General features: G+C 40.2%; 1 protein-coding gene across 1 annotated transcript in view; it reads left to right on the forward strand.

Annotated features, from left to right (window-relative positions):
- CNTN3 (contactin 3) overlaps nucleotides 1-12,441 on the forward strand; it is a 225,926-nt gene that overhangs the window by 171,223 nt on the left and 42,262 nt on the right. Inside the window, exons 7-9 of the mRNA XM_039482772.1 lie at nucleotides 5,478-5,614; nucleotides 7,610-7,739; nucleotides 9,054-9,204. Of these exons, the coding sequence (XP_039338706.1) occupies nucleotides 5,478-5,614; nucleotides 7,610-7,739; nucleotides 9,054-9,204 (418 nt within the window). The remainder of the gene's footprint in view (nucleotides 1-5,477; nucleotides 5,615-7,609; nucleotides 7,740-9,053; nucleotides 9,205-12,441) is intronic.

The raw sequence follows: 12,441 nt of genomic DNA on the forward strand, positions 1-12,441 counted from the left end.
GATGGGCCAATTATAGCCCTCACAAAATTCCCCATCTGAGTTATCATCTAAGAAAAACTTATTTATCATCTAAGAAAAACTTCTCTTTGAGAAGAATCCTGTGGCACCTTATAGACTAACAGACGTTTTGCAGCATGAGCTTTCGTGGGTGAATACCCACTTCTTCGGATGCAAGTAGTGGAAATTTCCAGGGGCAGGTGTATATATAAGCAAGCAAGAAGCAAGCTAGAGATAACGAGGTTAGATCAATCAGGGAGGATGAGGCCCTGTTCTAGCAGTAGAGGTGTGAAAACCAAGGGAGGAGAAACTGGTTCTGTAGTTGGCAAGCCATTCACAGTCTTTGTTTAATCCTGAGCTGATGGTGTCAAATTTGCAGATGAACTGAAGCTCAGCAGTTTCTCTTTGAAGTCTGGTCCTGAAGTTTGCTGTAGGATGGCCACTTTAAGATCTGCTATTGTGTGGCCAGGGAGGTTGAAGTGTTCTCCTACAGGTTTTTGTATATTGCCATTCCTAATATCTGATTTGTGTCCATTTATCCTTTTCCGTAGAGACTGTCCAGTTTGGCCGATGTACATAGCAGAGGGGCATTGCTGGCATATTGCTGAACCGTTCATTCACCTGCACGTCCACCAATGTAATATACGCCATCATATGCCAGCAATATGTACATCTGAGAGTTCTTCCTTGAGGGGGTCGTCCTGAGCTGAGACTCAGAGTAAAGGTCTGGCTTGCTCCCAATAGCTGTGGAGACAGACAGCAAGCCACTGTGAAAACTGATGTGGAGTGTCCCAGAATGAACATTTACAGATAAGACAGAACTTTCCCTTTCTCGGGAATACAGGAAATGATGAATTTTATAGCTAGTGGGCTACTTTAAACCTACTTTGTAGGAATGCTTTCAAATGAGGGTATATAGCAGATGTGAAATATTGCACATCTATGGATCCATCAATAATGCAACTACTGTTGCCTGTTTTACATAAATATTTAGGTATGCAAAGTGCAAGAACCATGCAGACATCTATGCTCGGGCTTTCATCCCCCTTGACACACATGGGACAAACACTCCAGAATGATAGTGCAAGAAGCTTTAGCATAAATGGTGGCTCTTTTTGTAACTTCGGTTTAATAATTTAGCTTTTGTGATGTAAATAAATTTGATGATAGTAAGATAATAAGTTTGCGTGACGCAGAGATGAGCCTGTGTTATATTTCAGGGATACCTCGATAAAGAGGACAATTGAAAGTGCATTTCTTAGGGTACAAGAGGTTTGTCAATAGAACGGTATCTGCTGAGGTAGGGCAGAAACAAGATCTGCAGTTTCTCTGTTCCCAGTAGCAGTTCTCCCTTGGATTCTCATTGCTTAAAAGGACCACTCACTGTTCCTGTCTCAGCCCTTGGGCTTTTAACCTGGGGAACTCCTTACTTCAAGGTGGCTCACCTAGCATCACATAGTCCTAAAAGATGGTCTGGTCATTAACTCTTGTTTGCACAGCTAGTCTGCAAAACAAAGGAACCTCAGAAAGATTTCACAGAGGATGGGACAGAAGAGAGTGGTTTAAACTACATAATCCCCTTAATGACTGCCAGATGTGTACTGCGTGGTTAATTTTAACTCTTTACATGAGAGTTTCATCCCATGTGCTTATACATCAGTGACCTATAACCAGTGTGATATTAGTACCTATTAGCATAACATTATACTGTATTATTTTAATTAATTATTGTAATGAGTCCAATGTAATACACTGTGACAACATCATCTTTGGAGGAATATAGACCTGGAGGTATATTACATTACAAAAATTGGTAAACTGGTTTGTATAAAAAGAAAACCCACCGAAATCTTCATCCAAATGGCAGACTAATGGTCCTGTGACTAAGGCACTGGCCTGAGAATCAGGAGGTCTGGTTTCAGTTCTCAGCTGTCCCGGAGAGTGCCCATGTGACCAAAGGCAAGTCATTAATTTCTCATCCCTGATGTAACTTCACTGTAGTCACCATCTCAACAGGAATTCATTAGGCCCTTTCTGCCTCAGTACTGGAGCAAGTTGAAATGTTTTCATTAGAATGATTTTTCCAACCCAAAGGGCCCTTTTTGCAAAACTTAATTATTATTTTTTTGTGAGAACATTTCAGTTTTAACTAAAAATTTTGATGTTTCTATTGGGAAAATGTAAGTGATAGCTTCCCACCTGGGAGGCTTGTGTCACTTTTATTTTTCTACAAATAAAACTGACAAAACCTTTCCCAGAAGGCTGCAGAGGCTGAGCATCCTAACCTCTCGGCCTTCCCGCAGCTCTGGGGACAGAGAGGCAAAAGGCAGCCAGACCAAAGCATCCCGTTTTGTTTCTCTCAAAAGGGAATTATTTTAGAAAATCCTTCCTGTGAAAAATTTTGCAATTGCTGATGTTTCATATCAGTTTAAGATGATTTTTTTTTTCAAAAGCTTGAAATATTTCATAGGAATGGATTTCCATTTTCCAGCCAGCTGTACTCAGAACCCCATCTATAAAATGTGGATATTTCCCTACCTTGCCAAGGAGTTGTGAGGATAAATATTTAATGTTTGTGAGGTGCTCATTTGGGCTCCCAAATCATTTTTGAAAATGGGCCTTAGGCTTCTAGGTCATTCAGCATTTTCAAAAACTTTACCCCAAATCTTTTTTCAACATTCAAAAAAATTTTCTGTAACTTTTATTCTTCGTTTACCCACAACCTGGTATTGTCTGAATGTGGAAAGATGTGTCTGTCTTGAGCTATGTTTTTTTCATAGCATTTCTGGTGCGGATGTTTGTCTGAACGTTTCATATTCACCCATCATTATTTTATACTGCGGACTGCAGTAATGCTGGGTTCTCTAGGGGTCTAAGTCAACAAGGGAATAGTGACTGTTTATATTTTCTATGTAAAATGCTCAGAAGAAAGTGTGAGGTACTTTACTTTTTAAAATGCAGCTTTCACCCAATAAGAGGGAGTACATTAAGAAATTAAAAATGAAAGTACTTTTGATTTATCACTAATACCCATCTTCCAATGGTAAATTACTTCTCCCCTTCCTGTTAGCAGTCAGTCAAAGCTAGACTGGACAAGTACATAAGGGATCAATTTTGTAAACTCAGGTTCTGGCAGAACATTATAATAAGGAGAACCAAATTCCAGACATCCTTGTTTTTTCACAAAAATAGCAATTGCAGAAAATCCATAAAATCAAGAAAGTTATGGTTCTGAGCCATGACAGTCTTATTTTAACAAAATGTTACACAACCTTGCGTCTGGTTTCTGCGGATGCAAAGGTCAGGGTTTGTCTGTGGTGAGAGAAATAACATATATGAGAATACAGACTTAGTACAAACTTTACTTATTTCTGTTTCAAATGGAATTCATATTAATAACCTGTCAAGTAACTTTCTGCTTTTCAGTGGAGAGCTACTAAAGGGCCAGGTTATTATTACCTTTTACCCAGTTAGCTTGTAACTGCCAATTCCCCATTTCCCTTGTTTGCAAAGGAAAGGGGTGACAGCTGTCATGTGATATCTAAATTTATTTCAAGAAATGCTGAAAAGGACATAGTGTGAATGGTTCCTTTCTTTTGTTAGATAGTTGGTTATTTTTATGGTCCTCCTTAAGGCCACCTTCTGGGTGGCGTGCCATATGTCACCCACGGCCGTTTACCCCAGGGGGTTAGGGTAGGGTAATTTCCTCACAACTTGCCTTTAATAAGCAGCAGGTTTTAAATTAATAGGCAGAAGATTTAAAACAAACAGAAGGAAGTACTTCTTCACATGACGCAAAGTCAACCTGTGGAACTCCTTGCCAGATGATGTTGTGAAGGCAAAGACTATAACAGGGTTCAAAAAAGAATTAGATAAGTTCATGGAGGATCGGTCCATCAACGACTATTAGCCAGGATGGACAGGGATGGTGTTCCCAGCCTCTGTTTGCCAGAAGCTGGAAATGGGCAAGAGGGGATGGATCACTTAATGATTACCTGTTCTGTTCATGCCCTCTGGGGCACCTGGCACTGCCCACTGTCAGAAGACAAGATACTGGGCTAGATGGACCTCTACTCTGACCCAGTATGGCCGTTCTTATGCCTTGTGTTTTTCCAGTTCTTGTTATTTTTGAGGTTCGCATTGCAAGATTTTCCAAACTGATATTCAGTCCAAAGCTTGTTCACGACAGTATAGTTGGACCATGCTGCCTGTATCCAGGTCACAATGCCTGCCTGAGAGCCCCAAATGAGGTGCTGTAAGGTGAAACAAGCTAGAATGATCAACCATAAAGATGAAGGTAAAAGTGGCAGGCCTTGCATTTTGGGTCAGCAAGCCAGCTCAGGAAGCTAAACGTTTCCGTACTCTGAGACTGATCAACTCTGAGGAAGAAAATCATGATGTCAACAGGCTACGTACCCATGACTTGTCTCCCTGTATCTAAAGAAGCTTGCAAGCATATAGCATTGACAGCAATGTCATCGTCTGGTGCTTGACTGCAGTTACGGCTCCTGCTTCACGTGAGTGGAACGACTATGAGAACTGGAGAGTTCAGGGCCCTTTGTATCTTACATATCTTGTTTATCCATTTTCTGTTTTTGTCTTTTGTTTTCATTAATTGAGGGACCTCCCAGCTTTTTATTATTTCAGGGTGTGAATGTGTGGTTACGTGCATGAATGTGTGTGTAACCTTACCCATAAAGACCACATGGGGGTGTGTGAAAGAATAATCTACGTTTAAGTAGCTCTAAAATTTTGCGTGAAAATCATTGCATTTATGTGTTCCTAGTTCTGTAAAAGCATCCAGGGAAATTAAATTGTCAGCATACAATGTTAAGTGACAGCTGTGAAACTTTTAAAGTTTGATTAAAGTCTGCATTTGTCTTAGTGAGGAGGAAATGGGTTGTTCCTCATACAAAATAGTGAAATCTGAGAAGAAAGTTTCAATTGGCTTTTGATGTTGTGATTTACATGTAAACAATAATTTGATTTCTGTATTAAAATATTCACCCAGGTATGTTTTGATTACCCTGCTATAGGAAAAATCCTTCACTTGGAGTTTAGAAATAAACGGAGTGCCACCTTCTTTAGATGTTCTGGTTTAAGTATGTATTAATTTCATGATTTAACTAATCTGATTATTGAATTCCAATATTGGTGCTGATTTGTCTATTTACACTTATTTTGACCTCAATTTCTTACTGTATTGTTTCACACGTAATTAGTGTAGTAATATTTTAGTACTTGGTGATATATTTAGCCTTAGTGATATATTTATCAGCTTTAATCAAATTTATTTTAAAAGGACATCGAGTCATATTTCTTTCAGTAAGCAACCCAGGTCAGAACCATGGAGAATCTTTGAGCACCAGCTGATCCACCTAGGAGCCTAATCCACTCTTTCTAAATTAACCCTTTTGTTCTCACACTGAACAGTAATTTGCAATTTGTTTGGGCTTTCTTGTTTTGTATTTCTTATGTAGCAAAACCTCACTGGGTCCAGATTATAAAAGATATTGAAGCTGCAGTGGAGGACAGTTTATACTGGGAATGTAGGGCAAGTGGGAAGCCCAAACCATCCTACAGATGGACAAAGGATGGAAACACTCTAGCATTAGAGGTAAAGTGTTTTTTTTCTCTGTTTGACTTTTTTTAAGTAAAGTCATATGAAATTAAGATCCCTACATATTAAGTGCTAAGAGTTCTTTGAGGTCCATGGAACTAACCAGTCCAGTAGGGTGCCCAACTTTCTAATTCATAAAAACTGGACACTGAGCGCCGGAACCTCCCTCCCCCCCGCTCCGCCTTTCCCCAAGGCCCCACCCCTTGTTCCACCTCTCTCCACCGCCCTCCCCCTGCCAGCTGAGCAGGGCTCTAGGGTTGGAGGGGTGACTGGGGCAGGACGTTGGAGAGAGAGGTAGGCTCCAGGGGTGAGTAACTCAGGCAAGATGGGGAAGGAGAGCCGTGCTCTGGGGGCAGGGAGAGTGACTGGGGCAGGGCACGAGAGGGAGAGCCACACTCCAGGGGTGCAGGAGGAGACTGGGGCAGGGTGGGGGAGGGGTAGCCATGCTCTGGGGGTGGGGAGGTGGGTGAGGCAGGGTGGAGGAAGGGGAGCCACGCTCTGGAGGTGGAGAGGTGAGTGGGGCAGGACAGGGAATACACTGGTACTTCTCTCCACCGGAGCCGTTGCTGAGTGCTCCTCCAGCAGCAGCTGTGGCTCTTTCCGTCCCGCAGTGTCGGAGGCCAATTACTGTGAGGAACTGGACTTTCAGTGTCCATTCAGCACTGCTGACCGGACGGACACTGCCAGTTTCCCTTTTTGACTGGGCTTTTTGGTCGAAAACTGGACACCTGGCAACCCAACAGTCCAGAAAAGCCTTAAAAATGACTTATGATATACTTACACCTTAACTGCTAGAAAATAATAATACAGTATTTGCACCACTAGGATGGGGAACGTGTTATACTGCAAACACCTTCAATAGTCAGGGGAAACCATCATTTTACTGTATTTGGCAAATATTTCTATGGGGTAATCTGCTTTCTTACACAAAGTCTCTTTTGTCAGTTAGAGGCTCCCCAGACGCTGTTCCCCTCACTCCTTAGGAGGCATTTGGGACTGATTTTATTTCCTGCTCCTCCTTTCAAGAGGTTTTGAAACAGCATTTTCCCACATCAGCAGCAGTTAGAGAATCTCCTTCATTTTTTTGTCTTTGTACCCCAACTCATGCACATTTTTGAAAGAGCTGGTTTTACTGGGCAGGGACATTCATATCCTTGACAGTTATAGAACATTTAGATAAACTTGTTCCATGACAATTTATGCGTAGTATTCCAGTTGGCCTTATCAAAGAATATTATTATAGTTTTCACTTGCTAATGTGAAGTGCCATTGTCAGTGACACATATTTGATCCTGTAGTCCAGTTTGAGGCACCTCTGTATGATATTTCAGGGTTTCCAGGGAATCACACAGGTACTTCATGGATTCCAAATTATTGTCAATTGATGAAGTTAGAGCAAGTGATTACAGACTTTCAGTGATGCCAACTCACACAATTTTATCATAAGCCCCATGATATTTGGTCCGTTTCTTAAAGCCCAGCTCTTGGAGGCAAGTGATTGGGTGAGAATCTCAGCTTTTTAGAGTTTCTAATCCTCATGATTATAGAGAAAATCTCAGGCCTTTAGGACTCAGGCTAATAAAAAAGAGCCTAAAATTATTTATTTTTGTAAAAAATCCCAACCACTATGATTTGGTAGGCCTAACTCATAATTTCTGAGTACTTGCCGTTGGCAGTAGGGCACTTTGCTAGTCAGAATCACAAGTGACAAAGTTAAGATCCATACCTGGATTTCCTTAGTGTGGGGAGGATTTGGTGTCTGATTCAGGCCTTTTTCTCCTTAGATGGCACCATAAAGCTCTATTTGTATCATTAAAGCCATCATTGCATCATTCCCAAAGTATGGAGTTCACCCCTGTTCAGAGAGCATATCCCCTACATAAATCCCGCTTAGGACCTCGTAATGGGACTTACGCAAACTCTCTGCACATCGATGAATTCCATCTCTTTTATTTATTTCCTGTAAAACTAAGTGTTTTTCTTAATATCCAGGGAAGGATCCAAACTGAAGGTGGTACACTTATAATAACAAATCTAAATCTGACAGATTCTGGCATATACCAGTGCATAGCTGAAAACAAACATGGAGTGATATATTCCAGTGCAGAGCTCAGGGTTGTAGGTAAGATTAATTTTCCTTTCTACGGGGGGTGGGGGAAGATAACTTTTTGCCATTACTGCTGCAGCTAGTAACATGCACATGATCTCAAATTTTTAAACCACTCAGATGCTTTCAACAAAATAAACATTTTTATTACAGCAGATGACTTCTTATCCACAGTTTTGAGGAGTTTACCCACCTGGTCCTAAAGGATTTGCTGGAAATAGCCACCATATTTACAGCCCAATCATTCACTGCTTTAACCCGAGGACACAGAGATAAATTATTAATTAGGGGGAGAGCAGAGACAAAGGCTTGGATGTAATCCCAAAGATTAAAACTAATCACACAATCTGGAAGCTACATTGGCTCAGCACATTAGTCGGTAGCACTGACCTTCTGCATCCTGACTCCACTATTCCCAGGAGAGAAATGTCATTTCAAAGCAATATGTGCTACTTGTATGTGCTACTTTCCTTGATCGTCGGGATAAGGGCCTGTCATTTTATGGTTCAGGTGATGTGTGCTCATTTTAAAAACAAATGACAATCACTTACTAGAATGAAACTTTGAACTTGCAAAGTGTCATGTGAATTCAAATGCTTTCATGCTTTTTACTTTTAAGGCGAGGGAGAGTGATTTGGAAAATTAATTAGAATGAGGCCTATGTAAAACAAACTAGTTCCCTTCCAATGATAAGGTTCAGAATCAGTCACTGAACCATTAACCTGGCCTCGGTTTCCTAAAAACTGGATTTCCATTCAAAGTTCCGTTAGCATTGTTCTCTGTCATGCCCATTTATTGAACTGTTAATTAATACAGAATATACTTTTAGTCCAAGCGGTTTCATAATCCTGAGGCCCAGACTAGTGATCTGACACAAGACGAGGAGTCAGGAAATTCTCTGAGTTCTAATACAGGTCCTGGTGCTGAGTCCAAGTGCTCGTGGGAGAATCCCTTCAGGCCAGATTCATCAAAGCTCTTGAGCGTATAAAGTTATGCACGTGCTTAAAGACGACCAACTTCAGTAGGACTTGACTGGGATTTAAACATATGGTTAAGTCAGTGCGACCTTAAACCCACGCTTAAACCTCAGCATGTGCTTAAGTGCTTTGCAGAATCAAGACCTTAACTTTTGTGTCCCAGTACCTCAAGCTGAAAAAAGGAGAAATAATATTTCCCTTACAGGAGTACTGTTTGAATTAACTACCTTACTTAATTAATGTTTGTAAATACACTTGGAAGCTGAGAAGTGCCATATAAATGCTCAGTACTAGCATCATTAATATAATGTCAACCAGTTTTATTTCACTGTTAACATTCTCTCTGTTTTAGCTTCTGCTCCAGATTTCTCCAAGAACCCAATGAAGAAACTGATTCAGGTTCAGATAGGCAGCACAGTAAATTTCGAGTGCAAGCCAAAAGCTTCCCCTAAGGCAATTTGCTCCTGGAAGAAGGGAGGTGAGCTGCTAAAGGAAAATGAAAGGTATTATATTTGTTTTAATCTTATTAAAAGATTATTTGTTTATAACCTGCAAATTCCTTTTTAAGGACAGCTATATAATGATATCACTTTCAAATCCAAATAGTAACTGGGCAAAATCTTATCTAATATCTGTCTAGGTTTTAATAATTGAAAATAACAATATCTAGCTTTTATATAGCCTTTATACCGTGTTCATTGCCATTCTATCTGAGAATATTCTGCTCTGAGATACTAGCATCCAACATTCATTGAAGTCATGGGCCAACTTCTGCTCTGTGTTTCACAGGAGTAATGGAGAGAGGAGTTTGGCCCAGGGCAGTGGCACCTTGACAAATCTATGTGAGAGTTGGAAATATACTGTAATTACAAAACTTGTAATATAACCTGCAAATACTTGTATTTTCAAAGTCCTTTAGACAAAATCCTTCACAAGTGGAGGGTACGAAAAGAGGTTTGGGGTAAGAAACGTAAAGTTGTGTCACAGTGAGAATTTGGCTCAGAAACAAAAAACAGACTAGGAATAAATGGTCGATTTTCATCATAGCAAAAGGTTAACAGTGGGGTGGTCTGGGATCCTGCACTTAAGACAGCTGTTGTTTAATGTGTTTACTAATAACCTGGAAAAGGGAGTGACCAGTATGGTTCAAATTTGCAGATGACACAAAATTAGTCAGGTTAGTCCATTGTACTCCAGCGGGAGTTAATAAAGCCAGGCAGTTGGGTTGAACAGTGGCAGATGAAAATCACTGTTAAGTAATGCAAGCTAATGTAGATTGGAACAGAAAACTCAAATTGCTCATACACAATGTTGTGTTGTAAATTTTAACTATAACCACTTAGAGAAAAGGAGACATCACTGTTTACAGCTCAATGATAAAAATCTGCTCAGTGTGCACCATCAATCAAAAAAAAAACCCACAGAATTATGATGTGTAAAGAATGGGATAGAAAATATTATAATGCTGTTACATAAACTGATAATGTTCCCTTACCTTGAATACTGTGTTCGTTTCTGATCACCTTTTCATAAAAATATACAGCAGAAATAGAAGTGGATAAGAGAGAGCTGATGAAAATGATGAGAAGCATGGAAAGACTTTCATAGGAGCAGAAACTGAAAAGATATGGGCTGCTTGATTTAGAGAAGAGCTAAAGAAAATGGGTCAGAATCGAAGTATATGATATAATGAATGGTGAGCAGAGGATTATCAGGCACTTTTGTATACCCTTTCCCATAACATAATGAAATTGAATAGCAACAAATGGAAAACTAATAAAAGGAAATACTTTATTAACATAGCACATGACAAGCCTGTGGAGGTCCCTGCCACAGAATATCATTGAGCTCTAGCAGATTTCAAATAAAAATTAGGGGTGTGATTTTTCAGATGCTATTAACATTGACCTAACTCCGCTCCCCTTGAAGTCCACGGTAATTTGCTTCAAGGGGGACAGAGTAAGGCCAATGCTAAATGCTTTTCAAAATCCCACTGTATCATAAATGTCTAATGAGAACATCCATAGTTACCTTTTTTTTATCCTATCTAATGTATAAAAAATGTGAACCCTCATGCTTTTGGGCATAAACCAAATAATGAATGGAGTTTCCATGGGGGCAGGTAATTCCATGATGTCCTTATGGCGTCCTTTTCACAAGCAACTGGCACTGGACAGGTTGAGGGTGGATACTGGACCGGATGCAGCAGTGGTCTGATCCAGTGTGGCAGTTCTTATGTAAACGTCCCCGTTTCCTGAAGACAGAATTTAGCCTTAATTGGGAGTTATATTTGACTCAGTGATAGTGGTCCAGTCTGTCTGTCTGTCATAGTGTGGGGGAGACAGAGCCCTCACCTATGTTTGCTCTTTCAATCCTTTGGTGGGTATGGAGAGAATTGAAATATATTTATGGAATTTGAAGTTTTCAAGGTCTCTCACCACTCCAATGCCATCCCCGCTGAATGAGCAATTAAAGAGGCAGCATTATTTCAGTATGTGACAAGTGGCTCCTCTTACTACATTCAGGCGTAACCTAGTCAAGAACCATCAGTCTGGAAGCAACCGACACCCTACTTGATATCTAACTAGTATAGCAGGATGCACTGACATATTCCAGAGACCAGATACATTTCCTGGGCAAACAATCTTCCTCCCTTACATATTTCAACCTCTCCTATTAAAAATGAGTATTGCATGCTTTAACTGGGCTCCCATAGCACTGAGGTACTAAAAATTGCCCATGCATGTGCTGAATTCCATATGCACATAATCTGCATTTAAAAAAAAAATCTGAAAAAATGTATACAGCTGTTTTACATATATAAATTAGTACATGGGCTTAAATTTACCACTGACATAAGTGGTTGAACTTCGCTCAATTATAACAGCATTGAATATGGCCTGGTGTTTTCAAAGTGCTGTGCAGTATAAATGCTGAGTATTAATAATAATTAGTTCATTAGCGGTACTATTACTATTATAAATACAGGATGAATCAATATAACTGACTGTAAATGAAAAATGGAACAAAAGCATGTCCAAAACAATGAGAAAAGTAATTGTGCCCCCTTGTACAAGATTATACAGAAACCAAATGATTAACAATACGCAGTGCCAGCTAAGTAACTAAATGTGGGGCAAGGGGAGGGAGTTTTTATACTTTCTTGGTGACAGTTTGTGGTTCATTTATACTTTGCTAAGAAAATAGACTGCTTCCTACAATAGTTAAATAAAGACCCTACCTAAGAACAGGTATTCAAAAATTGTCAAATCAGTTTGTATTTGCCAGATCTTTTATGTGTTCAGTTAAAAATCGCACACGCTCAGTGGTTCAGTTCCACTGACTCAGAGTACAGGAAAATACAGCTCTTTCTACCTTGGAAGAGTAGAAGCAGAGGTACATTTGCTTTGTGTTTCTTAAGCCTAGGGGGAGCACTGCTGTCCTCAGCATTCTCCCTTACACCTCACCATTTGCATGGAGCAGGTGCTCCAAGATGTGATCACCGGCAGGAAGAAAACCTTTGTGGGACACTGATTGACAAGCAGAAAGAGTTCTGAGGCTGGCTGAGAGCCATGAAAAAGGGTGGGCTGCAGAATGCATTTGTTGTAACATTCTGACATCAAACATCCTCTATCAAGTGCGAGATGTGACTCCAGTTGGAGGTGCACTTGAGAGGCCTGAGATGAGCATAGAGAAGCTGTGCTGACTGCTTTGACTTGATGGGGTGGTTCAGAATGCTG

Source organism: Mauremys reevesii, linkage group 7 (genome assembly GCF_016161935.1).
Source record: "Mauremys reevesii isolate NIE-2019 linkage group 7, ASM1616193v1, whole genome shotgun sequence".
NCBI lineage: Eukaryota > Metazoa > Chordata > Testudines > Geoemydidae > Mauremys > Mauremys reevesii.